This window comes from Papaver somniferum, chromosome 8 (assembly GCF_003573695.1).
Source record: "Papaver somniferum cultivar HN1 chromosome 8, ASM357369v1, whole genome shotgun sequence".
NCBI lineage: Eukaryota > Viridiplantae > Streptophyta > Magnoliopsida > Ranunculales > Papaveraceae > Papaver > Papaver somniferum.
The window spans coordinates 60,572,421-60,600,279 of NC_039365.1; the positions used below are offsets into that span (position 1 = coordinate 60,572,421).

Genomic DNA, 27,859 nt, shown 5'->3' on the forward strand with positions numbered 1-27,859 from the left:
AAGTGGCTTCAATTCTAGCTTAGGCGCCTTCACAATAGATGGTACAAGTAATTCATCATCCACGAGTAAAGAAATATATGAAACATTACCCTTTTTAGCTTCTTGCAACGCAGTCAAGGCACCACACATCTCCACCAATTCCTTGGAGATTTCAACATCCAAATTAGACAAGCCGTGGACGTCTAATTCAATGCTCTTTTGCAACACCACCTCAAGTTCGTCCTTTTCACTCAATTCTACCATTTGTTGCGCTGACGAACTAACCACATCAATGGAGTAAGCGGAATGCACATCACTTGGGTAGCGCATGGCTTCAAATATGTTGAAGTGTATTATTTCCTTATCGAATTCCATAGTAAGTGTACCCTTATCAACGTCAATCTTCGTCTTTGCGGTCTTCATAAATGGCCTCCCAAGAAGTAAAGAAGTAGATGACCGATTCTCATTATTGTCCATATCCACCACGAAGAAATCAACCGGAAAAATAAGCTCATTTACTTGCACTAGCACGTCTTTTACAAGTCCCTTAGGATATATGTTAGACTTGTTTGCTAATTGGATAATCACTCTTGTCTCTTTCAAAGGTCCAAGATTCAAGGAGTCATATATATCGGCCGACATTACACTTATGGAAGTTCCCAAGTCAAGTAAAGCATGTTCAAATCTTTTTGTACCAATAGTAATTGGCACCGTGAAACCACCGGGATCCGTGCACTTTGTAGCCATCTTCTTCAATAGCATAGCCGACGCACTCTCGCCAACTTTAGTAATTTCATTATCAAGCAACCTATCCTTCTTTGTGCATAATTCCTTCATGAACTTAGCATACCTTGGCATTGTCTTGATGGCCTCTATGAATGGGATGTTGATTTCTATCTTCTTGAAGATATCCATGAGTGCCTTGTCTTGAAATTCTTTCTTGTATTTAGCAAAATGATTAGGAAAAGGAGGTGGAGTAGTGAAACTAGGAACCGTTTCCTTGGATTGGTTGGTAGGTGTTGGATTCTCCTTTGGTGCGACTTCCTCATTGTTTTTGACTACCTCTTCACTAACTTCTTCATGGTGACTTGGACTCTCCACTTGTCTCCCACTTCTTAACGTAACCGCATTAACATTCTCTCTTGGATTTACAAATAGTTGTGAAGGAAGCTTTGTGGATGCTTGAGATTTCAATAGATGCACATCGGTTGCCAATTGTCCCATTTGGGTTTCCAAAGCCTTAATGGCCGATTCATTATTTTGTTGGCTTTGTTGTAACATAGAAGTAAGACCTTGAATGCCTTGCATTAACGCATTGAGCTTGTCATCACTCGAAGAATCACGCTCCTTGACTTGTTGTGGTTGGAATTGTTGTTGAGGTTGGAAGCATGATTGTTGGAAACCACCTTGTTGCACATATGGATTAGGAGCCCCCGCTTGCTTGTTGGCATAACTAAAGTTAGGGTGATCCTTCCAATCGGGATTGTAAGTATTGGAGTATGGATCGTACCTTGGCCTTTTATTTGGATATAAAGCATTTACTTTTTTGGTCTCATCATCCGGAATAATTACCGCGGCCATTCGTTGCATTACCCTTTCCAGGATCCCCATCCTTTGTTCAAGGTATGATGATGAATCACTAACTTCATGCACTCGCCTAACCGTTGGTTCTTCTCTTGTGTAGAATTGTTGCGAGTTCGCCGCCATACTCTCAATCAACTCGGTAGCTTGGGCCACCGTCTTGTTCATTAGTGCACCACCACCCGCCGCGTCAAGAAGAGATCTATCACTTGGGTGGAGAGCTTCATAGAAGTATTGGAGTATCATGACGTCACTGAATTGATGGTGTGGACAGCTTGCCACCAATCTCTTGTATCGCTCCCAACATTCATACAATGACTCTCCCACATTTTGCTTCATCCCACAAATCTCCTTGCGAATTTGAGTAGCTTTTGAGGCAGGAAAATATCTCTCGAGGAAAAGTTTCTTCATCCCATTCTATGTGGTGATACTTCCGGAAGGAAAATAATACAACCATTCCTTAGCGTTGCCCGCCAAAGAGAACGGGAAAGCTTTCAACATTGGTCCATCCGCATTAGTCTCCGGTGGAAGCATAGCCATGACTAAAGTTTGGAAGTCCATAAGATGCTTATTTGGGTGTTCATTCACCATACCATGAAACTTTGGTAACTCTCTAATCGACCCCGGCTTGATCTCGAAAGTTGAGTTAGTTTGGATACACCATTGTTGTGTATCGATCTTGTGAGAAGCTAGATCCTTGAGTGTACGATCATCAATTTCTTCTTCGTCTATATCGGAATCTGCAAACTCACTAGATGAAGAAGGAGGAAGCGGAGTGTTAACCGCTCGAAAGAGGTCCTTTAGTTGAGTGCCGGATCGAAGACGTATACCAATTGGACTCGGTATGCCCTCTTTAAGCATTCACCAAAGATATAGTACCTGAAACAAGCTTCTCGAAAACTAAGTTAGATACGATATAGAATCTAACAAAGCAAGAATAAAGCAAAAAGAAATATAAAACAACTAAAATCGTCCGCAGCTCCCCGGCAGCGGCGCCAAAATTTGATGCGTGTCGTAACCACAACAAATTAATTAATATTTTTCTCACTAATTAACAAGTAATATAACGATAGTAAGGATCGTTCCCACGAGAAGCAAGAGGTTTTAGTTGTCTTATAATGTCACAAAAAAGGGGGTTTTAGATTTTATAAAGTAAAAGAATAAACAAAGCAATTAAAAAGATAAAGTTGAAATCAATAAGAGAGATTAGATCAAGGAATCCTTCTTCGTTGCAAAACAATAATTCAAGTTATGTTTTTCATCCACATGTTATTAGTCACAGATTATCGCCAACCGTAGGATAGCAGGTTTGCTTAGCTAACCCAAAACTCCTTATTTCACTGAGTAACAGGTCCGCTTAGTTATCAGATTCTACTCAAAAGAACCACCTTGAGGTTCGCTTACAAGATAATTCCCCGAACGCATTAAGATTTATGAATTTAGGTTTAGTACTAGTAGTTAAACTCGGTTCGCTTGGTCCACTTTCTAGCGTTGTTTTCACACACAATTGCTTCACGGAATCCCTCCGCAAGGTCTCGTGTTTGCTACTTGTGTAAAGAGTCAAGAAACGATTACTTATCCTCTAACTTTCACTAGCTTTAGATCAAATTAACAAATCAATTTAGCGTGCACTCTAAACAATCTATCAATCATCCATGAATGTATAAACATTCCTATTAGTAAAAACAAACGATAATCATGTGAAAAACTTCAAAGTAGATTTAAAAACAAAACTCAAAACATGTTAAGAAATAGGAATTCATCCTCAATCAATAAGAAAATTAGCTACTCATGTTTTTGAAATTCACACATATAATTAAAGAGAGAATTTTTAAAGTTCACACAAATAATTAAAAGAAGAATTTTGAAAGCAAGCAAAAACACAAGTGTTGTGTAGAGGTGTAGAAGTTTAGTAGAGAACTTCTCTATTTAACGGTCATAAAAGTCACTGCCGGCAACCTGAGATTCTTTTCCGATGAAGAATATTCCATCCGATACCGTTATATTTAACTGTCAATCTAACGGTCTTCTGTTAGTCAGCTGGGTCAAGGAAGGGGAGTCAGCCGAGTTAGCTTTTCTTACTCGGTCTTACTAGCTGAGCTGCTGAGAAGGATCGGTCATCGGCCGGTATGAGTCGAATCGTCGGCATTAAAATCCGACAGAGTCTCGGTTGTTTTCTGGGATTTCCCGGCCAATTTCAGGCCTTCCTTTCTTCACTTCCCTGCACACATTTTATCATTCATTCAACACAATTTTGAGAACCCATTCTTCTGAGTTCTATTTTGAGCTCTTTCTCTGTATCTGCAGCACCACCAGCATCTCTGCATCACCTTCAAATCCTTTCTTCTTCTCGATTCAATGGCAGCAGCAGCTTAATCATCTTCTTTATTTATCAACGGCAACAGAACCCATTTTCTTTCCTGAAATTTCAGTACCACCTCCCATGAACATCAGCAGCATCAATTCTGCCCTGCCTTCCTTGAATTTCAAAACCCATCTTCTCAATATGACCCATTTGATCACCACCTTCAATCACACAATTTCAACCAACACTACAAACCCATCTTGAATCTGTTGCATATCCATCGTCTTCTTATCCTGTCAATCCACCACCACCCTTCCTCTCGATTTCACAGATCCAATTCGAAACCCCATCTACAGACTTCAATCAATGACAGTAACAGAATCATCTTCTCCTAGTCCTTCTCGGCTTCATACCCATTCCACCAGAACTTCAACAGACTACCATCTTCGATTCAACAGCAGGTTCATCACCATCTTCTCTGCAATTTCATCTTTCATCGAAACAGTGTCAATACCTTGCTCAATGCTCTCTCTCAAATCGAACCCATCTTCCATCATCTCAAATTCAGAATAAAACCCATCTTCGATTCGTTCTCAATTCAACACAAATTCGTACCAATCTTCACAGCAGTAATAGCAGATCATCGAGCTGCAACCAAATCTGTCTTCTTCTCTTCGATTCTCACAGTAAACCCTTACTTCATTTTGATCAGATTTCTTCTCTATCGACTCCATCTCTCCAATTCAATAGCAGCAGGTTTATTATCTTCAACAGATCCCATCGATTCAATCCTCTCTGTGTTTTTGATCCATCTCGATCTCCCGGAACTAACGGCAGTCACAGCTGCTTTTCTCATCTCAATTTCAGGGACTGTAGAATGAGGTGAATGAGAGAAACACGTCTCTCGATTTAGGGTAAAGAGGTATGGTTAGTTATTTAGTACTCGGTCACCTCGATAAGGTCCACCCCAGTGGGTGCCCTATAATAGGTGGTCAGTTTTGATAAGGGCTAGCCAGTTTCCAGCCCCTTATCCTCAGCTGATCTGTATTTAGTACTCCTTCAAACGGGGTTGCCCCTTAACCTTGAACAGGCTCCCAATAACGACAGCCTATGAAATTTCCTTTTTGCCCTTTCGGCTCAATTTGGGTGATTTCTTCTTCTTTTTCTCCGTGCGACTCTAGAGTACCTAATAACTCAAAAACATGCGTAAAATACATAATTTACAAGAAAAATAGCAGAGAAAGCATAAACAATAGATAATAAATAGGAAGTATGCTCAATTCGACGAAATATTTATTGGTGACATGACCCAATAAAATATTAAAATATTGGTAGATTACCAAATATTATATAATTAATTCAGACGTTGGTTGATGAATCAATATAAATTCATTAGTTCTTGAATCTTGCTCAGAATGATGATTCGTAGAACATTTTATTCGAAACCCTAATTTCAAATCATAGTTGATGGATCGCTGAAATAGGTCATGAGTGATATAGGGACCGACCACATGGGATGATGGGCGTTCATGTGGTGCCCAGTGCTCGAATGAGCATGCACCATGGTTCTCAGTTGGAGAGTTGGTGAAAGAATGATGATTAAATGTCGGTTTCATCATTTACTGAAATATTGCTGGGTTCAGCATTAGGTGATAAAATCTAGATATGAAAGGTGAGGACCGACCAAGAGAGCATGGGACCGGCTCTTGGTGGGCACGCGACCAGTTGTTGGCCGTTTGAGCAATCCCCAGGTTGGTTAAAGAAAGTTTGAGCCCAATACGAGCAATTGAACAAACTAGGTCAGAATTATGAAAACAGGTGGGACCTGCTTTGTGCAATCCCTAGGGATGACCCTGGTCGGTCATAAAGGCATGCACACGTTGTCGTGGTGTCCATGTCTCCATACTGAGAGTTTCAGTATTTCCTGATGTGAGTTTGAGCAATGTTGTGAATTTTCAGAAGAGTTTCATCTTGACTAAAATTCTTGATTTTTGTTGGAATGAGCCTGTATGCTCAATTCATCAATATTTTGTAAATATTAAAATAAGTGTATTTTAATATATAAAATTGCCGTGGGAGGCTAGCCGGTCGTGTGACCATGTTGGCTTTTGGTTTTTCATGATTCGAGCAAAATTTGAGAAGTTATGACAAAATCATGATTTTTGCTCAAACCCAGGAGTTTCATGAATCGAGGAAAATAATAATTATAAAAGATTAGGGATTGAAAGGTGTGGGACTGGCCACGGCTAGGGCATGGCTGGCCGGTTATGTTTCCCGGTCCCGCATACCTTTCCCTAATTTTATATTATTATTTTCATGAAACTAGGATATACGGAGGATCCATGAGTTTTGTTGAAACGGACGAGTTTCATGAATTTGGGGAGTAATAATTATAAAAGGCTAGGGATTGTGAGGTGTGGGACCGGCCACGGCTAAGGCATGGCCGGCCGGCTAGGTTGCCCGTTCCCGCACACTTTTCCCTATTTTATAATATTATTTCATGAATCCATGAAGTTATGGGAAATTCTTGAGTTTTGCGCAAAAACAAGGAAAGTTGCTAAAATCAAGGAGTTTTCATGAGTTCATGAAAATAACAAAATAAGGCAAAATAATAAAGGAGGCGTGGGACCGGCCAAGGCTAAGGCATGGTCGGCCGGCCGGTGGGCCCGGCCCCTGAGCGCCTCTTATTATTTTATTATTATTTGTCGTTTTTTCCAGTTTTGCGTAGGATTCCTCGTCTTTCCATGTTTTTGTATGCTCTTTTGTGCATCCGGGTGCTCAGTTGTGCATCATTGTCAAGTACACTTGCACCATTTTTGTGGGGCTTACTCAGTGATGGTCCAGATGCCCGGTTGTTGGGTATTTATTACTAATTCATGAAATTCAGTGGAGAATAATTCAAGAAACAGAGTAATAAAAATGAGTAGTGATTTATTATCAATCCATAGGATCAGCTGTGGATTCGACCATGAATTCATAATAATAAAACAAGCATTACCATTCCATGGGATCATGGATTCGGCCATAAAATCGGAGTAATAAAATTATCTATTACCATTCCATGAGATCGGCCGTGGATTCGATCATGAAATCAGAGTAACGAAATAATACAGTTGTTTATTGCCATTCTGTGAGATCAAGTCGTGGATTCGATCATAGAATCAGAGCAATATATATTTCCATTCCATGGGATCAGGCCGTGGATTCGACCATGGAATCGGAGCAATGGTTATTGCCATTCCATGTGATCAGGTCGTGGATTCGACCATGGAATAAGAGCAATAATAGATTATTCTGGGAATTCAATGGTGAATGTCACGGCAAAATTGATCTATTGCAGAAAGAACATTACCCAGTTAAGGCGTCACATCCATTCTGAATGGTGCATAGTCAGGGAGTCACGTTGTTGTTTACTACCAGAAGGCGTTAGTGTTCTCAATCTACAGAGAACCGCCTGAATCTATACACGGTCTCTCCACATAGTCAGGGAACAATGAGTGTCACCGACGTCCTGAAGGCGTTCTTGCTCTCAATCTACGGAGAAGCGCCCAAATCGTTCTTCTATGTGGAGGTGGGTCTCTCTCCTGCAGTCATGGAACTGTTAATCTGCATAGAGGTCATGATGAAATGCTTGGAGTCGAATCGGTCGGCCAGTGGGTCTTTTCGACAACATATTCATTAAGGATTCGTAAAATATGAATCGTTGCATGCCTGAAAGCCGTGTCAAAAACATGCCTCATGATTTTACGGTTTTACCCTTTGCTGAAAATCCACCATCAATAACCCCCTACAGCCCCAATAATAGAGTTCATAAATAACAAGAGAGGAAAAGATAAACAATCGTCACTGATGTCCCCAACGCTTCGTGCTTCTCTATTCTCGAGTACAAAAGCCTTTGCGGCCAACCTTCTTGTTTCTGTGTTGTGATGTCACAACAGATTGAGCAAAAGAATTGATAGAAATATCTTGATTCTCACGAATCAAGACATCTGGTTCAGGGAACGCAGCCATAAATCGATTTAACGATCAAAAAATGTATTTTCATATATTGGATAAGAGTTTCATTACAGATACTTGGGTATATAAAGCTAGGTCACTCTCTCAATATCTGACGGCCATTAACACTCCACGTGGGCTAATGCAACCCAACCTTTACACCTAACTGAGTACTACTACAAATAGACATAAATATGATATGGACACCCCTTAACTAACTACTACTGGCACACAGCCTGGTAGCCCCTACATTCTACACCGTGACATTCCACTCTCCTTGGAAGCATCCTTGTCCCGAAGGATGGAAGTTGAGTGAAGCTCCAAAAGTGGGGGGTCCGCGCCTGTTGTACGTGGAGAAGCACCAAATGTGTGTGTCGTAGGATAGATTCCCCTGGAATACACATGAGAAATACCGTGAAAATAATGCTAATGGATACTCGTGTGAGGATCGTAGACAGTTCCCAAAACCAGGCCCAATAACCAAGTGGCTCCTTCCTTGCAGAAGGCCTGTGTTCTTCTAATAATCAACTAGTGGAATTGACACTTTTGTCATTGTCCTAAAGTAAACATGTGGTGTATCGTCATTACTTGCAGCTTGATGTATAATTAGGAATACCTTTGGATTGTGAACCACCAAGAGGATGAATTGAAGTTCCAGTACCCCTCCAGCAAACTCCAGTTTGAAATAACTTGGCACTGGTTGAGACCGCATACACCACAGGTGGAAGCAGTAAAAACACTTATGCTGAATATGAGCCGAAGTCCACAAAATAAATACAACAGACGTTGGATCTACCGTTTCAACCGTCTCGGCAACACTAGGAGCTCCATAAATCACGGGTATAGGTAATGGAAAGCGCAAAAATGAACCCCTATGGAAGAACTGGAAACAATTTCTAATAAACGAGTGAAGCACCATAAGAGAATGGTAAAGAAATCTGAATTTCCACCTTAAGTACTCTATTCTCACCAACTTGTGTAGACTCCTAATTACCAAGATCAAGACTTGAATTCCAACTATATTTTCTACATTCAACCCATGTGGAATCACAGTGAGCAAAAATGGGATTCCCATCATCTTTATAGAATATTCTGTCGAGTCCCGATTCTTCCCAGTTGAGTACAGAGGAGCCTTCACATGGCTACATCCTGAAGGAAAAATCCAAACACAAAAAGATGTGTGCATACAATTCCAACCTGAGTGCTCAACTGTAAACTTAACACGCACTTGTAACAGAAACTTCCAAAATACTTCAGATGTACGCAATTGAGGACGCAGAAAATGACTAATTCGCCAAAAAGACCACTGAGTTCTAGCAATTGTTGTGACTGAGATATTAAGCACTAGAAGATATGTAAACTTCGTCGAATTAGTCAGCAACACAACAGCATTAGCTTTTCTAACATCTCTAATCATTTCCAAGTAGTCTGACTCGCTACAAAACCCCAACCATAGACGACAACATGCTAGAAAATGTATAGAAGTATAAAAAACAGTGCGAGGATGATACTGAAGTGCATTAGTACCTGGTTGTCGCACAAGAGCTTGAATAGTGTTACAGGAGTCTAGTGAAGTATTATGTAGACCAAGTTGAAACTGCGAGAGAATATCACCACAATTCCGGCTTGACACTACACACCCAACTAATATATCAAAGACTAGAATTTTAAACTGCTCAATCCTTCTCAACAGCACACAAATGAGCCTGACAACACAACGTGCAGCAATCTGATTACAATTCCCAGCTTCGAAGAACAAATTACTCCACCAACCAGTTGAGAGCAACTTATATTTCCACCGCAAGAACTCAATCCACAACACATTTAAATTGCGAGTCATATGTTGTAAGACCTGGTGTGAAGGACTTGGATAGTGCCATCTCGAAAGATAAACAGATCTTTTTGGGAAGAGAAGATTCGGTAAGAGAAGTATCCTGAGAAATTGAATTACCAAAAAAATTTGTTGCACTTCTCTCTGTTTATGTATACCAGCGCTGACTTTGAACCAGTCACCGGAGGAGACTTGTGCAGCATCAGGTAGACCCAGTTGGTGAAAACATGAATTAAGATATTGAACCCAGTAGGACAGGTTCGAATAAATCCCGTTGGAATGCCAGTCTTGTACTAATATTGTCTTGCGAATAAGCATGCAAGGAAGTTGAAACTCCAGCAAAAATTTCTGGAGCACATCACTATGGCCATCAACTATAACCATGAGTAACTTCACAGGAAAAAGCTTCGCAGAAATAGACAAGAGTAATTCGTCTTCTTCCTCATTCAAACTCCATCATGGAACACAACAAGAATATTCAAGATCACCAACAGGATTCAAGACTTGAAGCAGGTGGGAAGGTAACTTATCTGTTAGCTGAAAGAAAAAATTTTCTTCTCCAAACTTGTTGTTGAAAAACACTATAGAGCTTCCAAGTTGGTTCAGGAGATGAATATAAGGGTGCATTTGACGTAAATCATGTGAGAAGGCCGTTGAAGTACTGAACGGGTATGGCTGTACACATTGAACCTTGAGATTGCAAACTGCAAAACAACAGTAACACGGAAATTTTTCTTCCATTGCTCCCCTGTTCACATATAATCCACTCTTAACTTGTAACAACAATTCATTATCGGCAAGTAATTTGTACCCTCGTTTTGAAACAAGCTTAGAAACAATTTCATCTGTGTAATTATCCATCATAATTGACCCAACAAGAAATAGCTAGCAAGAAGTATTTGTATCAACACCAAATTTGTAAGTGTCAATAAAAGAAAAATACCCTTTGCCACGATCGCATATCCAACCTGCAGAATCTCTTCCACTGACCAATTTACAATCGACACTCTCAGGCATATTAACACACAATTCTTGTGCCTCCCCATGTTTAACCATCCATGCCAAAACAAGTGTAAAATTCAGATTTCTAGCTGGTATTTTAACAAACAGCTGCCTCTCATCATATACTTCAGCATCATTAACACATAAGAGATGAATTGATTGCATAAATGAAAAATCTGATTTATACCCAAAGCTAAGAAGTAATCGAAGGATCAATCTACCAGCACATTTACCGCGATCGAATAACAAGCGAGAATCATCAAGTTTGAAATGGAAACAAGCCATACCTAGGAATTCGCTGATGACTTCAATAACATTAGTTTTCACCACTTTCTCATACTGAAAATTCTCATCAGTAGACAGATCATCCTTCTCATGAAAAAAATATGGGGGAATGAACCCTAAAATGAGAGAATCGTCTTCTTCAACAATACCAGCAGGAACTGATTTGATTTCCTCAGATGGAGAAACCGTGAGCTCACCAATTGAAATAGCAGAGTCTTCAATGTTTGATTTCGATCCTAAAAACCCATTTAAACATTTATCTGAATCAGTTTTAGATCCAGAAATTGGATCGGAATCTGAAGTAGCATCAGGAAGAGAATTTGGAGTAACATCTTGACTGAATTCAGGTACCAATTCATCAATGAAAACCTCCTCCTCCTCCTTCGTAACTTTCATATTCCGAACTCTGGTAATGAATTGCTCTTCGAATGGTGGTACTTGAATGGATTGCCAAATGACCCTTGCCCAAGAGATTTCATTCTGTAATCTCCAAAGCTGACTATTTCTACTCCATGAAGATACAACGCTGGATAGATCTCTATATTGTGTCTGCAGATCAAGGTAATGGTTATAGGCTTCATCTTTTGCTCTAACTAGATACCAATAATGCCTAGATCGATATGAAAAAAAAATTGGAACAAAATTTGGATCAATTTGTGCGGAAAGAAACGGCTCTCATGCCAATTGTTGTGATGTCACAAAAGATTGAGCAAAAGAATTGATAGAAATATCTTGATTCAAGCCATCTGGTTCAGAGAACGCAGCCATAAATCGATTTAACGATCAGAAAATGTATTTTCATAAATTGGATAAGAGTTTCGTTATAGATACTTGGGTATATAAAGCTAGGTCACTCTCTCAATATCTGACGGCCATTAACACTCCACGTGGGATAATCCAACCCAACCTTTACACCTAACTGAGTACTACTACAGATAGACATAAATATGATATGGGCACCCCTTGACTAACTACTACTGGCACACAGCCTGGTAGCCCCTACATTCTACACTGTGACATTCTGTTCGTCTCCCAAAACGGCCTCCTCTTTCTCCGGCTTTCGGCTCTGTAGCCGCAGCTTCGCCCTTTCTTCTGAGTTTGTATCTCGCTTAAATAGGTGCTGCCAAGTCTTCTAACTGGACTGTGCTAACCAAAAGGCCCAATCCAGTCACTACTGATATCCAAACTCAGCACCACTTCCTGCTCCCTTTTCTCACCGTTCTAATTTCAATTCAGACCTGACGCATGTTCTTCCGGCCATCCATCTCAAACGACCCCAAATATCTGTACTAATGACTACCAGACTTGTCTCTGTTAACATCTGCAAATTTCCAGCCAACCGTTCATATTTTCTGGCTTTCTAACACCTTTCTCTTTCGACTGCAACTACCTTTGCCGCTGCCGCTTATTTCTGAAATGAAGTACCAAGAGTTTCACGTACAGCTTCACCACTTACTCAGTTGCAGACCCGCATGTCAATCCTAACCATCTCAACAACGTCGATGAAATCCAATTTCGATTCACATCCAGAGATGCCTCTTTGCTGTATTTATTCTTAATTGAGAACTTCCATCTGCATCACCAGTTACCAGCCAAAACCATCACAAACCTGAGTTGACTGAATCATTCATGCACAATCAGTATCATAACTTCATTTGAAATGCAGTCGAAATCATCACTGCTGCCTGCAACTGTTCACCATCGACAACAACTAAATGTTGTCATTCTGTCCGTACATCCAGCTAAAGCACCAAACTGTTGCGAATGCAACCATCTCGGCCAAAGATGATCATGAAAGCTACCAATCAAACTTAATCCCATACAACCAACAAGCCGAGACAGCTTGACCACAACCAAACCCCAAAATCACTAGAGACTCGGACCAACTTTATTCTCCATGTTGCTGTGTGTTTCTTAGTCAAGAGCCACAATTTCAGATCACCTCAAATATCAATAATTGACACCATTAATAGACGCCGAAACTGGGTATAAACCCATCATAGCCACCAGTATAATCCGCTCAACCAACCATCCATCTCGACTTCTTCGTAGCCTGCAAACTCGTAGCACAAACAACCTGATTCCATCTGTTGTTGTAATTGTAAAATCAATCCATGCAAATTAACCCCTAAAAATCCATTGGTGTTGTTGTAATTGTAAAATCAATCAATTTCAGCCCATGCAAATCAACAACCTAAAAACTCAATATCATCCCTCATTCCAGAATAAAAGTAGCACCGGTGGAACTTACTCTCTCTCATGTTGGTTGGTTAGCGTAACCTCGCATTCTCATTGGCTAATTGAGAAACAATTCGTATTCTTCGGATGAAATTTCGTTAGATATGGTGCGTTGATCTGACAATGTGCGGTGTAGATTGGGTGGATTGTTGGGACACACGCGACGGATGACCCTCATTATTTAAAAAAATTGCTATATTAATTTCGTGCATTTGTTGTGAAAATCCAGAAAATAAAGAAAACTACTATATTAATTTCGGACATTTACAATCTTTTATAATTTCATGTATTTATTATAGAAAATACAGAAAATTAAAAAAATACTATATTAATTCTTACATTTATGAATAAAATTAAAAAAAAAATCAATTCAACGTATTTATGGATAAATTAATGAGATTTATATTTTTAAAATCTTTTGTAAGGAAAAAAAAAATATAGAAATGACAAAAAGATTACTATACTAATCTTTATTAATCTTTTATAATTTCATGTAGTTATTATAAAAAAATCCAGAAAATAATAAAAAATATTATATTAATTTCGTACATTTATGACTGAAATAAAAAAATCAACTCAACATATTTATGAAATAAAATAATAAGTCTTAAATTTGTAAAATCTTTTGTAAGGAAAAGAAATTCTAGAAATGGTAAAGAAAACTATTATATTAATTTTGGCATTCATGATTAAAATAAAAAAAATTAATTCAACCTATTTATGGAATAAAATAATAAGATTTGTATTTGTTGAATCTTTTATAAGGAAAAAAATCTAGAAATGACTATATTAATTGTTAATATTAATGATAAACATCTAAAAAAAATTACTAACAACATCTAAAAATTACTATATTCGTTGATATTTTAGATTAATATTTATGTTTAAAGTATCTGAAAAAATCTAATTATTTACCTGAACACAATCTTACGGGTTCCATTTATACAATTAATTTACTAATATAAACAAAGCCAATGGTTAATATGGTAAAGTTAAATTAATATTTATGTTTAGAGTATCTGAAAAAATCTAATGATTTACCTGAACACAATCTTACGGATTCCATTAATACAGTTAAGTACTAATATAAACAAAGCCAATGATTAATATGGTAAAGTTTGTAACTATTGTTCAAGTCACATTAATTAAAATCATATTTATGTGTCATATTTATTTATATTGCCACCATATTTATGTGTTATATTTATTTATATTGTTATATAACAGGAATTAATTCCATAGCAGTTGTAAAGGTTTTCTTTAGAGACAAGTTTCCAACATCTATATAAAGATACAAATCATTCTTCAGCCCTACGCAAAACCGGGTACTTTCAGTTTCTGCGAAGAAACAAATAGCGAACAGGAGACATCGACTATGACTTTTGAAGAAAATCACATCGAAGAGGGAGCAATGGCAGTTGATTTCCATGGTATGTAAAGCCATTCAAGTGTCACGGTTTGGATATGCATCAATAAATATTTTTAAAATTTATAATGCGTCATATATATTTTCGCAATTCCAAAATATGGCTTCAACTTGCAAAATACTACTATGTAAATACGGGCCAAAAATAAGAAACTCCATACATTTTTATATATGGATTTATAATATATATCCGAAATACTTTTCTCCTTGAAGAACAGGTTGAAATTTTTGTTTTGTTTTTTTAATTTTTACGGCTTTGTCTTCTCCAAACATATGATATTAGTTTTATTGATTGATTCATGGTTGTGCTATTTTTTTTCTTTTCTTTCGACAGATCATTACAAGAAGTGCAAACGACGCTACCTCTCTCTTTGACAACAGCTTCGGTTATCCTCCCTCTTTGGTTTAGTGTTAATGATTAAATATGGGTTTTGATTAATCTGTTGCAGAGAAACGACAATTGCAGATGGAAGCGCCCACAAAAAAAAGGACAAATGTTACAATGGTATAGCCTCTTACCTTCTTTTGATTAGTCTATACCACACGAGCATCATGGTTTCCCATTAAGTTTTCTTATACTTATCTTTCTTGAAGTTTAGACGTTTATTGTATCTAATCTTTTTTTTTTGTTATTGCTTTTCGTTTTGCATTTCCTTCCAAGTGTGATCATTTGGCACCATTTGTTTCAGCAGGTGGAATTTATTGTTGGTGTTGTTTGTTTTCATATACATCCCTGGAATCTCTCGCCATGATAATAGAAGTGACATTAATTTTGATTTTCTTCTTCTTTATTTTGTTGTGGTTTCGGGTGATCATATTAACAAGGTAATATTAACCATTTTTTATTTATTTTCATTGATTATCCTTTGAAAGATTAATATAGTTATTTTGATATTATCATTATATCATTTTTAAATTTTCTTATTGGTTTCTGTTGATTTTGATTATTATTTTTCGGCTAGAAAAGAAGGTAAATATCATAGTTTTGGTTTTAATTCTATTTTCTCTGTGTGGTTTTTTCAATTATAGAATACACAAATATTTAATATCTACAATATTTTTTTTTAATTACCGCGACTATATTTGGAATTTTACCTCCGAAGATTTTTTTTTTTTTACAACTTCGGTTGGAAAATAAGGATTCGACAATACTTATAAAGGATTTATCTCTCAAGATTTAGGACAAGCAATACAATCTCTTCAAATAGTTGTTTAAGTAATAGTCATCAGGGTCCATTTGAAGGGAAATTTTTGAAGAGACATGTATATTCAATTCAAAGGCTTAACATCACCTCTATTTTGACCATGATTCTTTTCTACATATTTCCGGAGAATATTTATTTTCTGCGTTTTTCAGATTCTTAATTTGTTGTATTTTTTCAGTCCAGTCCTGTAAATGATGCACACTTTAGTAATCTATACATTGACAGGAAAGTTCAGCCTTTGGAAGTTTCGGGAGAAGTTCCAGGAAAATGAGTCATTTATTGGGAGAAGTTCCACACTCATGTGATTTAGATTTTTCTTTTAATGATTTTCTTATGCTTCAGGAATATATGGTTTGGACAAGGAAGGTAAAGGGGTATACGAATGTGGCTTACTGGCTTAGCATAACAGTAGTGAGAGGCACAAGATTATTCTTAGCATAACAAGACTGTGAGGTATATGACTACGCGAGTATGCGATGGTGGTTTAGCAATGATAGTGGGAGGTACATGGTTGTAATATAATGGCTTGGGTGTGAGAAATACATGATTATATATTTGCTTCGCCAGAGATGGATTTATAAGAGTATATTGTTGTGGTTTTTCCATTGCGGAGAGACAATAACTCTGACCATAAACATATTTATAAGAGTCTGCATTTTAGCCCTGTATCTTTCAACATTGAGATAAACATAGACATCAATTGGATGTCTCGATCTCTTATTTAATATCAGCCATAATAATAAATTGATGCCCTCAATTCATATTTTTATGTGGAAAAATGGGTTTCTTATTGGGAGAGAAGAAAATGTGTTTATGGTTAGAAATTCTGCTCATTTTGTAGTGACCATTATTTACAAGTTAAAGCTTTTCAGTTAAGTGCATGAGTTGATCCAAATATGTTCTCTAACTTTTTGTGGATAACAACTCAATAACAAATGCTCTTATTTTATGTTCTTATAATGGATCTTACCTCTCTCTCTATGTAATAGTCATCAAGGTCCATAACAAAAGAAGAAATTAATAGTCTACGGCAGAAACTGAGTCGCTAATGAGCCGTATTGAACCTTACACAGTTTGAAGCAGCTTACTTAGGGAGAAGCGTATTGAGTCACATTTGTGATACCTTCGCCGATACGATTAGAGTTGTTTTATGGCTCATAGAGAAAAATGGATCTTCAAAGAAAAATTATTGTTGGGATACATAGATTGGTTTGTTAATTAAGTAGACTAATTTGTGTAATTTGTTGTAGCAATTGAACTGCATTTTTTTTATTGTAATGTAACCTTATGATATTTTTTTTTTGAAGCATTAACCTTATGAAATCTACTATATATTACCAAGACAGGGACAATAAGGATAACTATATAAGATGGAATCATGACCATGATCTAAGAGAAATCACCAGGTAAAACTGAAGTTTAAAAGTAACGGCCAAGTTTGTTCTGCCGAAGTTTCATTCAATAAAAGCTTATCTTTGTAGATATTTAATTGTTTCAAATCTTCCAGTAGTTTGCAAGTGTTTTTTTAGCATTGGGTGAACATGCTTGTTGAAACTATCTGGATGATTAGCAATAGTACACCTCCACCTATTCAGTTTTCTTATTATAATATTATTAATTCTGTGTTTTTTTTAGTGTCTCTAATATCAGACATTGATACAATTATAATTTAACTACAGGAAGTTGGAGCCTGGAGGAGAAGTTGAGATGATCGTTTGATTTTTAACTCAGATATATGATTTTCGAAGAAAGATATTTCAGTACATTTCTTTGATTACATCATCTTCGACGGGAAGCACTTCATATGCTTTGCACTATTTAAAGTTAATTTGCCATATATTTTATGTTCATATCATAAATTGTTTAGTACCTATAATATCAAATATTGATACAACTATATAATGAGTGTGATTTTCCATTTAACCACCGAAAGTTTGAGTTTGGAAGAGCAGTTGAGTTGGTTGCTTGATTCGTAACATAATTATATGATTTCTGAAGAAAGATATGTCATGGGAATCACTTCATATGTTTTGCACTATATAGAGTTCACAATCTATTTTATATTAATATTATTTTTTTAATGTCTCTGATATCAAATATTGATACAACTATATAATGAATATGTGATTTTTCGTTTAACTAGAGGGACTTGAACCTGGAAGAGCGGTTGAATTGGCAACTGATTCTTAACACAAGTATATGATTTCTGAACATATATATATGCATTTCCTTGATTACATCATCTTCGACGGGAAGCACTTCGTACACTTTGTAATATTTAAAGTTGGAAATCTATTTTATATTAATATATTATGTTTCTTTTTAGTGACTCTAATTTCAGATATTGATACAACTATATAGTGATTGTGATTTTTTATTTAATTATATGGAGTCGGAGCCTCGAAGAGGAATTGAGTTGGCCGCTTGGGTTTAAGTATGATTTGCGAACAAAGATATATCATTGCATTTTCTTAATTAAATCATCTTCGACGGGAAGCACTATGAGATCGTATGTAAGGAATGTGGGGAGTGTATAGCGGGTGAATTACATAAAGGATATGTCCCTACTGGAAGTCTTTATTGGGGTTTTGAGGTAGAATATTACTATGATTTTCCTTTTTTATTTTTAAGTTGCATAGTATTATTAATTTCTGAGATCTTTTGATTATAATGGTATTATAAAGAGTTTCAAAACCATGTGAGATTTTAGATTATAATAGTATTATACGTTTTATTATTAAAAACTTTAACTACATAGTTTTAATTGTTAATTCTCAGTTCTTTGGATAGTAATTCTACATAGCTTATCAGAATGCTCATTGGGACGGATGCGGGGCGAAGCCCCGCCTCAGTGAACATGAATCAACAGTGTAAAAAATTCCAGCATTCCCGGTGCGTAGCACGGGTTTTAATCTTGTAAACCCCTAAAAATCCATTGGTGTTATTGTAAGAGCTCGAGCTCTATCGGCAGATAGATAAGGAATTGTTATAGTTAAGAACGATTTCACTCTCTCCATCTCGGTTCATCATCAACATATCTCGGTGAGTGCTAAACAGAATAGCCACCGGCTTTTTAGATAGGAAATGGAATTGACCCTTAGGCATTCCACCTGGAAATGTGGTGGTGAAAACATAAGCACGTGTCCACTATTCGTTTAACTCTTCAGGTGCTTGACTAAGCAAAGAGAATTCTCTGTGTTATCTTGACTTCTGGACGTAACTGGGTACTATATCCTTTAGTCACTAGTGAACTTCACCATTTCAAAAAAAGATAGCAAAACCTAGGGTTTGGACGGGAAGGAGCTCCGTTTTTTTCTCCCTTTCTATTCTTTGCATTTCAAGCTTTCTCGGTTTTGCGCGTTCATGGCGCAAAATCAAGTTCCGACTGATTTAGGCGAACAATCACAGCCTGCATATCATGCACGTGGTCGTTTCTTCAACAATGATAACCATGCTAGATCATGCTCGAAATAAAGATCACGACAGTTCTATAGGCCGAAGGAAACTTCTAACCATAACCCTAATTATAGAGGTTCTGGAAAACAGGTTGTAGATGGTAATATGGTTGCGGGTAATGGTGGTAATCGATCATGGGAATCCATAATTAAGAAGAGAACTCATGTTCTATATAAGATTGATGCGGACTCTTTGTCACATCCTCCAGTTAGAACATCAACAGGTGAAGTTATTATTACGATTTCGCGTGAAACTCACGTTAGAATTAAAGATGTTTGGAAGTTTAGTTTGGTTGGTCGTTTAGATTTTAGAACACTCAAATTTGATGTTGTTAAAAGGGAGTTATTGAATCAATGGAAGCTGGGGGGTTCGGTTCAATTTATTCCGTGGATTAAAGGTTATTTGGTTATCAAGTTAGACAATGAGGATGATCGCAAGAGGGTTAGCTATGATGGTCCGTGGAAGATTAATGAGCAACAGCTTAAAATTCAGCCATGGATGCCAATGTTTGATTCTGAGTCGGACAAGGTTACAAGGGATGCTGTTTGGGTTCGTTTTCCAGCTCTTCCATGGGAATATTGGGATGAAGAATCATTGTTTAGAATGTCCAGAGGTTTAGGTAAGCCATGTGCAGTTGATCCGCGAACCTTAAATTATGAGTATGGTTATTTTGCTGCGGTTTTGATTGATATTGACTTCTCGAAGCCACTTGGTAAGATTATTATGAATGGTGAAGATGGTGAGGAATCTTTTGTTCAAAACTACGAAATCCTTAATCGGCCTAGCTTTTGTGATCACTGCATATCCATTGGTAATATTAATGTTGAGTGTCGTATTAAGAAACGTAGGGATTTACAAGAAAAAGTTGATGCTGAAAAAGATCCAGAGATCAAGAACAGAATTGAAGCTGAGATTGCTGAGCTATAAAAAATTTGTAAGAAGAAGAAAATATCAATGGATAAAGTCCCAAATCTGGTGGATCAATCGGACGTTCCTCCATCTGATCCAAAAACTACGCCACCATTACTTAATCCAACAAAGAAAGTCCTAATTACAAAGCTTTTTGCTAGACCCACAGATATATTGATAGCCCTTCAACGAGTGTTGTTGATGAATATATTCCTCCAGTTAACAATGTTGGTGCGTCTGATGATGCTCTGCATAGTGATAATTCGGAGAGGTGCAAAGATAGTGCAAGCCAGCGCAAAGATTGCGCTTCTTCTGTTGCTGCGGGGATGCATAATGATGGTGCTTTAAGTTCTGCTTTAGTCATGATTTCTTCTGAGGATGTTGACTTGGTGGATGATGAAGAACTTGATGCTATTAAAAAACTTGAAAAATTGAAGAAAAAGACTTATGATTTGCAAAGAGATGCGGAGGTGGCCAGAATTGAGCAAGAAATGGCGCATACTAGGGTTGAGACCCTTAGAAAACTATCACTTAAGAAGAGGAAACTGGCCCTTGAGCAGAAGAAGCAAGCTGAGAGCATTTTTGTTCAAGATAGTATTGAAAACCTTGTTGAAACTATAACTACAGGTTTGCTCCCTACAAATTCTGTGTTGGAACCTGTTGACGAGGCTGGTTTTAGTGCTGCTACTAAAACATCTAGAAGATCATCTCTGGAAAATTCTGTAGATAATATAACTTTATCAAACAGATTTGAATCTGGAACTGAAGAAGTTAACAAAGAGGCGGAGGAGGTTGTCTCTGATATTCCTCCTGATACTTCGCAACCAAGTACTAATCCTGAAGATGTTGAATCTAAGAAGATTGAATGGAGTGCTCTGATGGATCAGGAGGAGCGGGAAAAGAAGGCATAGGTAGACAAATTGAAGCAATAAACTTTGGAAAAGAAAGTGGCTGGCACTACAAAAACTAAGCCAAAAAGAAACCGGGCACTAAACCTGCGGAGAGTACTAGCCATGTTGAAACAAGAAATAAGATGAAATTAAGGGGTTCAACAAGCCCTCCACGTGATAGGGGTAATCAATGAGGGTTTTCTATTGGAATGCTTAAGGCTTGGCCAAAGATGGTGCAAAGGCCAAGTTAAAGGAGCTCTATCACTTGCACAAACCTGATGTTATTTGTATTGCAGAACCGAAAGTTTTTTGCACTACACATTTTGTTAGGTCTTTGAGATTGGATGATTTTTGTGAAGATGTTATCACTAATGAGGATGTTGGTGAAAAAGGTAACACATGGGTTCTGTGGAAGAATTCTTTGGCAAGACCAGGTATTTTATCTTCTTCTAAACAAGCTATTACTTTAGATTTTGATGGTGATTGGATTACGGCAATGCATGCTTCTTGGGATCCGGTTACAAGGAGATTATTGTGGAAACAATTGGGGTTGGGTTTTATATCTATTCCTTGGTTGGTGCTTGGTGATTTTAATTGTGTTCTTCGTCTAGATGAAAAGAAGGGCGGTAGGCCAACTTTAAGTACTTATATGAATGAATTTCGAGGTTGGATTTCTGATAATGGGCTAGTGGAAGCAGATTCTATTGGAAAAAAATATACTTCGTCTAATTGTCATAGTGGTGATCATCGTATTGTTTCAAGGAATGATAGGGAGATTATGAATGATGCTTGGAGTTACAAATATGAAAATTGGAGGTGCAAAGCTTTGCCAAGGATCTGTTCAGATCATCCCCTCTTTTTGGGTTTGCTTTTGACAGCCCAAGGCCGGCAAGAGCTCCATTTAGGATCCAGAAGATGTGGTTTGATCATCCGGGTTTTATGCAGCTGGTAGAAGATAACTGGAATTTGCACCTTGTTGGTACGCCTCCTTTTTTTTTTGCTGGAAAGTTAAAACGTTTGAAGGAAGTCTTGAAGCTATGGAATAGAACTGTTTTTGGTGATGTTCAATTTCATTTGAAACATGCTGAACTTAGTCTTGAATCTGAAAATGATCTTCTAGATTCAAATCCGGTGAATGAAGTCCAATTCACCAAGGTGGCAGATGCCAACAATGCTAGGGATGCAGAGCGGACTGATTTTGCAGTAATTCTTAAGATGAAATCGAGAGTTACTTGGTTGGAGGATGGTGACCAAAACACTCGATTTTTTCATAATAGCATTCGTATGAAGCGGAGTCAAAATACAATATCTGAACTTAGGATTTCATCTAACTCTACTTTGGTTTTGCAGGATGAAATTAAAGATTTCATTGTCAATCACTATAAGGAAAAGTTTAATGGTGGAGCGGCTGTCATTGATCCAAAATTGTTTGAATTTGAGCATGAAAGAATGTCAGACCTTGAGAGTTCTATTATGGATGATGTGCCAACTCTAGACGAGATTAAGAGAGTTGTTTTTGACTTGGGAGCGGATTCGGCTCCTGGCCCAAATGGTTTCTCAGGTTCTTTCTACAGACATTGTTGGAATATTATTGCTACTGATCTTTTTAGTGCCATTAAAAATTGTTGGTTGATGAGGAAAATTCCTAATGGCATTAATTCTAGTTTTATTGTTCTCATTCCAAAAAACACAAGGTCAGATGCTATTAAGGATTTTAGGCCTATTGGTTTGAGTAATTTTTTCTTCAAAATCATTATAAAATTTTTGGCTACCAGGCTTGGTACGGTTCTGAATAGACTGATTTCTGAAGAACAAGTGGCTTTTATTAAGGGAAGGAACATTCATAAAAATATAGCTCTTGCGTCTGAATTGATTAATGAGATTTCTGCGCCAAGGAACTTTGGTAATGTCGGCTTAAAACTTGAATTTGCTCAAGCTTTTGATATTGTAAGTTAGGATTTTATAGCTGAAGTTTTCCGTCAATATGGTTTCTCTGAAACCTGGTGCTCTTGGATTCATAGTATTCTTAGTTCGGCTAGGATTTCTGTGCTAATAAATGGCAGTCTGGAGGGTTTCTTTAGCATCACTAGAGGGTTGCGCCAAGGTGATCCTCTTTCACCTTTGATTTTTGTTCTTATTGAAGATATTTTGAGTCGTAATCTCTCTAAATTGTTTTCTAAAAGAAGTATGCACAAAATGGCTAGTAAGAAAGGTGTGGCTCCAACACACCTTCTCTTTGCGGATGATATTCTTGATTTCTGCAAAGGTAATCTTCATAGTTTGCAAAATTTGAAGACTATGCTTAATGTCTATGAGAAGGCTTCAGGCCAGTGCGTAAATTATGCAAAAAGAAAATTTTATTATGGTGGTGCCACTTATTCTCGGAGTATTGCTATTGCTAATTATTTGGGCATGGAAAGATCTTTATTTTCGGATAAATATCTGGGAATTCAATCAAAGCCTGGAATTGTGCGGCACATTCATGTCAGGCAGGTGGTTGAAAAGATTATGGACAAGTTGGCTGGTTGGAAGGGTAAACTCTTATCTTTTCAAGCTAGACTGGTTTTGATCAGAACGGTGATTGCTAGTTATGTTATTCACTCTATGGTTGTTTATAAATGGCCTTGCAATATCATTAAACAGGTTGAGAGGGCTATTAGGAATTTTCTTTGGTCGGGTGATGCGGAGAAGCGTAAGTTTTTTACGGTTTTATATGACAACTTGTGTTGTTCAAGACGTGAAGGTGTCCTGGGCCTTAGAAGATTGATTGATGTTAACAAGGCTTTTCTTATGAAGTTATGGATTTCAATTCGTGATTCGGACAAGACTTGGGCCAGATTTTTGAGGGCGAAGTATTTCAAATTGAATGGAGTTTTGATTGATTACAAACTTGGTTCTACGGTTTTTCTTGGAATCAGGTGGGTTTATGATTTTGTGCAGCAACACACTAGGTCAATTATAGGTGATAGCGCTAATACTTCCTTATTCTTTGATAATTGGCTTGGTGATTTTTCGATTGCGAAGAGATTAGGTATTACTTCCAAAGGCCCTAATGAATTTAAGGCTAAGGTGAGTGATATCATTGTTGATGGTGCTTGGACTATTCTTCAAAGCACACGGGATTTGATGGTTCGGCTCAATATTGATGTTGGGGGCGATGACTATAAGATTTAGGATTTAGATAGCAAAGGAGTCTTCTCAGTTAAATCTGCAAAGGATGCCATTAGAGAGAATGCAGAAACTCTGCCAGTTGCAACTTTGTTTTCTCGGCCAATTGTGCACCCTACTCTAAGTGTTCAACATTGGAAGGTCTGGGCAAAGAAGTGTTGTGCTAGTGATGATAACGTCATTAACAAGATTGGAGGGTGGTTTCCTTCAATGTTCCGTTTGTGTAGACGGGATTGCGAAACTCTTAGCCATATTACTTGGAAGTGCAGATTTGCCAAGAGAATTTGGGCTTGGGCGACGCGTAGTTTTAATCTGCAACCAAGAGAAGATTTGGTGGCTTCGTATAAGGCTGCTAAAGGGTGCAGCAGGATGATTAAGGATCTGTGGTTGGTTGCTAATCTTGCAATCACTACGGAGTTATAGAGGCTGCGCAACAAAGTTTATTTTGAAGGTGTTGTTGTGCATTGGCTAGGTTTTAAAGGTAGAGTTTATCACTTAATTCGTGATAACTTAATACGGATGAAGGGCCATATGAATAATACAATGGAGGACTTACGCATCATAAATTATTTCAAAGTGAAGCATAGATCGTGCAAAGTTTCTTCTCCAATTGAGGTAAGGTGGTGTCCTCCTAACCAAGATGAAATCATGATTTGCTGTGATGGTGCGTCCCTTGGGAATCCAGGCCCGGCTGGTGCTGGCGTTACATTTCGTGATGCAAACGCAGCTATTTTGGGAGTCCTCTGCGTTGGACTGGGATTGCAGACAAACTTTTATGCGGAAGTGTTCGCAGTTATATATGGTGCTATGTTGGCTAGAAGGTGGAACTTTAGGAATATCTGCGTACAATCTGATTCGATGAGTTGCATTCGAGCTTTTCAAAATGAGGGTTTACCTTGGCAATTAAGTCAGAAGTGGAGATTGGCGAGGAATTTCTACTCCAATATTCACTAAATTCATAAATTTAGGGAAGTTAATTTTTCTGCAGATGCTTCGGCTAAGCAAGCCTGTTTTCTAGATGAGGACATTTTTGAGTTTTATGAGCGGAGACCAATTTCTATGCTTTCTGTAGAATGGACGGGTGAGGTTTATTTTCGTTTTAAATAGGCTAGTTTTGTTGGTAGTCCATGGATAGCTCATTATAGCCTAGGACTTGTACAGTTTTTGCTTGTTTATCTATTTTATTGACCGAGTAAAAAAAAAGAACTTCACCATTTCATCTTCTGTCGTGAGTGTGTTTAGTGGTAATTTTAGCCGCAGGGGCTATTTAGTCTCTACTTTATTGGCCATTAATTTTTCGGGTTGATCGAATTTTCTCGTACTTTCTATAAAAGCATTAAAATAATACTATTAGCCCAATAACGAGTCCTAGCTAATGTAGTTATGGATGTAAATGCGTCGCACTTACGTGCTTATCAGACATGTTTTAGACTTTCTTCTGCTCCGATGTTGCTCGTCTCGAGAGCATCAGCTGTGGAAGCAGTGTCATCTTATAGTTTTCGTGGAACATCCTGGACTTCGTCTTCACGCGACTCACTATTTTGGAAACACTCTTCTGGGCAGGGAGATCTTCCACCAGTCTCATCTGTCAATTGCTAATCTCATTGTCGAAGGCATATGAATTTACCTTCTGTGTCATAGCTGGTCCAAAATGAGTCCCTCTCTCGATGTGAGAACGAGTTGGAATTTTAGCAGGATGACGCTTGAGCGGCTTGGCAGGTAGAAGTGGCTTAGGCGCTTTGGTCTCCACTGCAGGTGTTGAGGATTACATCTTATCAGATTTCTCGATTGACGACGAGGAGTGGTGTGCTGTAAATTCTGCTATCAGGGATGCCTTCTCGTGGTTCAGAACTCAGCATTATAAACCAAAGCATAAGTAGACGAAGATGATACAGATAATCTTATTATTGGACATGGTCTTCATACATTAATGATAGGTGGAAGAAGAAACCTTGTTGTCGTGAAGCTATAGTCGCCTTTCAGATCTAGGTGAACGTACCCATATGTGTTAGTCAGGTTCTCTTCGAAATACTTCATCGTACCAGGATAATGGACAACTTTGCTTTATGGAGCTCTGGCAGTGTTCTGAAAGAGATGATGTTGGTTGTAGCACCTGTGTCGATGAGATCCCTCTTGAATTCTGAATCCTTGATATGTGTAGTCACGTATAAAGCGTGGTTATGTCCCTCTTATGTCATCCTGTCTTTTTCAGTGAAGGTGATGTTGTTTATTGAAGGATCAGCCGCCATGGATACTTCGGTGACCTTCGGAGATGGTGAGATCAAATCAGATGACATTTGACTTAGTGAAGCAAACGTGTCTGCACTCTAGCCCTTGAAGAAGTGCAAGAATTTATATAAGTTTTTGACCAGACACCTGGCCTCTTGGCCCTTCGATTTTTTACAAGCAGTGAAGCTGTCGATCTGAGAAGGAACGCCAGTCAAGAAATCGGTCTTAAGTGATGGATGTTTTATGCTTAGCTCCGTCGTTAAATTCATAAAGAAGTTAAATATATTATTTATTGCCTCTTCAAATCGTGCTATATTCCATTCCTAGGCTTCTTATCTTCGTGATAACTCGATCAAGGATGGAATCTCGTCATTGATTGTGTCATTGGAAAGGAGAGGGTTAATGATATAAGCATGAGGGATATTGTCGTTTGAGAGACTGCGATTAGAATTAGGAAATGTTTTAATCTGAACTAATACCGACGATATTTGAAGGAGTGAGCCTGCGACCGATAGATCAATACTCTGCAGTCACCAATTTATTTGCGGGCAAAAACGATTCCCTGGTTTTCCGGTAAAAAGTGGTGGAAGAGGCAAGTGCTTGATGAAACAAATCATCTGAACTTTTAAACAAATATATTGTATGGGAGTACTTTGAGTTCGAGAGACTAATATATAGGACCCTGGCCTAAACCAAGATATTGGTCGTTCCGGGTTCAATTCGGTCACAAGGAAGGAGAAGGCTCGGTCTATAGGGAGGGAAGCTGAGAATGTTTGGAGATCAGTGGATATTGATCGATTGATAATGTGATCTTTTGAACTGCTTTGAAGATGAATCCTCTGTGTAGGTGAGAAAATTATCTATAAGTGTTTGATGATTGACAATGATGATTCTTACTCGATTCAATTGTTTCTGTTGTTTTGTTGTCTTAGCAAACCATAGGTTGAGGAACCTATTTACTGCAGCACATCATTCTCCTGTAAGTGGTGACAGTTGATGGAAGTGGAAGAATGATGAAGTGATAGAACATGCAAAAACCACTTCCACTTTCCGTGGAAAATTTGGTTGATTGACCATCCACTATTCCATTTACTCATTAATTGTCAGCACGATTTATTCACATTTCTCATCGTGGATATATTGCATATCACACGTGTTGTAGGCCGCCAAACCAAAACCATAATATTGTACACCTCATGTGACATGAATTGGTGTCTCATGTGAAATTATGCTTCATAGACGTATTTTATATGGTCAGTCTTTGACCTAGTTAGACTATGAGTCTTAACTGATGAACTGAACGAAGTTATGATGGATGAAGCATGAAGTGCTTGCTGGAACAGCAACATGCTTTGTGGA

The 27,859-nt window shown here is 37.8% G+C and overlaps 4 protein-coding genes across 4 annotated transcripts; 3 read left to right on the forward strand and 1 right to left on the reverse strand.

The window, feature by feature from the left end:
• Positions 1-7,877: 7,877 nt before the first annotated feature.
• Positions 7,878-10,119, reverse strand: LOC113301308. Its single transcript, XM_026550074.1, has 2 exons — positions 8,478-10,119; positions 7,878-8,252 (listed from the first exon to the last, which is right to left on the reverse strand). The coding sequence occupies exons 1-2, from the start codon at positions 10,074-10,076 to the stop codon at positions 8,115-8,117; spliced, it is 1,737 nt and encodes a 578-aa protein (XP_026405859.1). The 5' UTR covers positions 10,077-10,119; the 3' UTR covers positions 7,878-8,114.
• A 9,290-nt stretch (positions 10,120-19,409) lies between these two features.
• LOC113305596 lies at positions 19,410-20,231 on the forward strand. Its single transcript, XM_026554615.1, has one exon. The coding sequence runs from the start codon at positions 19,410-19,412 to the stop codon at positions 20,229-20,231; it is 822 nt and encodes a 273-aa protein (XP_026410400.1).
• Positions 20,232-23,299: 3,068 nt separating this feature from the next.
• Positions 23,300-24,694, forward strand: LOC113305597. The gene is made up of 2 exons (XM_026554616.1): positions 23,300-24,172; positions 24,278-24,694. Exons 1-2 carry the CDS (start codon positions 23,300-23,302, stop codon positions 24,692-24,694), a joined length of 1,290 nt encoding a protein of 429 aa, XP_026410401.1.
• Positions 24,695-24,814: 120 nt separating this feature from the next.
• Positions 24,815-25,225, forward strand: LOC113305600 (14.7 kDa ribonuclease H-like protein). Its single transcript, XM_026554617.1, has one exon. It carries the CDS (start codon positions 24,815-24,817, stop codon positions 25,223-25,225), a length of 411 nt encoding a protein of 136 aa, XP_026410402.1.
• The last annotated feature ends 2,634 nt before the right edge of the window (positions 25,226-27,859 follow it).

Coding starts and splice junctions, on each gene's coding strand:
- LOC113305600 (XM_026554617.1), top strand. CDS start 24,815: ATGGAGGACTTACGCATCATAAATTATTTCAAAGTGAAGCATAGATCG.
- LOC113305596 (XM_026554615.1), top strand. CDS start 19,410: ATGGTTGCGGGTAATGGTGGTAATCGATCATGGGAATCCATAATTAAG.
- LOC113301308 (XM_026550074.1), bottom strand. CDS start 10,076: ATGGTTATAGTTGATGGCCATAGTGATGTGCTCCAGAAATTTTTGCTG. Junction 8,253..8,477: donor TGGTGGTTCACAATCCAAAG/GTATTCCTAATT, acceptor TGTGTATTCCAG/GGGAATCTATCCTACGACAC.
- LOC113305597 (XM_026554616.1), top strand. CDS start 23,300: ATGGCTAGTAAGAAAGGTGTGGCTCCAACACACCTTCTCTTTGCGGAT. Junction 24,173..24,277: donor CTAATGAATTTAAGGCTAAG/GTGAGTGATATC, acceptor TATAAGATTTAG/GATTTAGATAGCAAAGGAGT.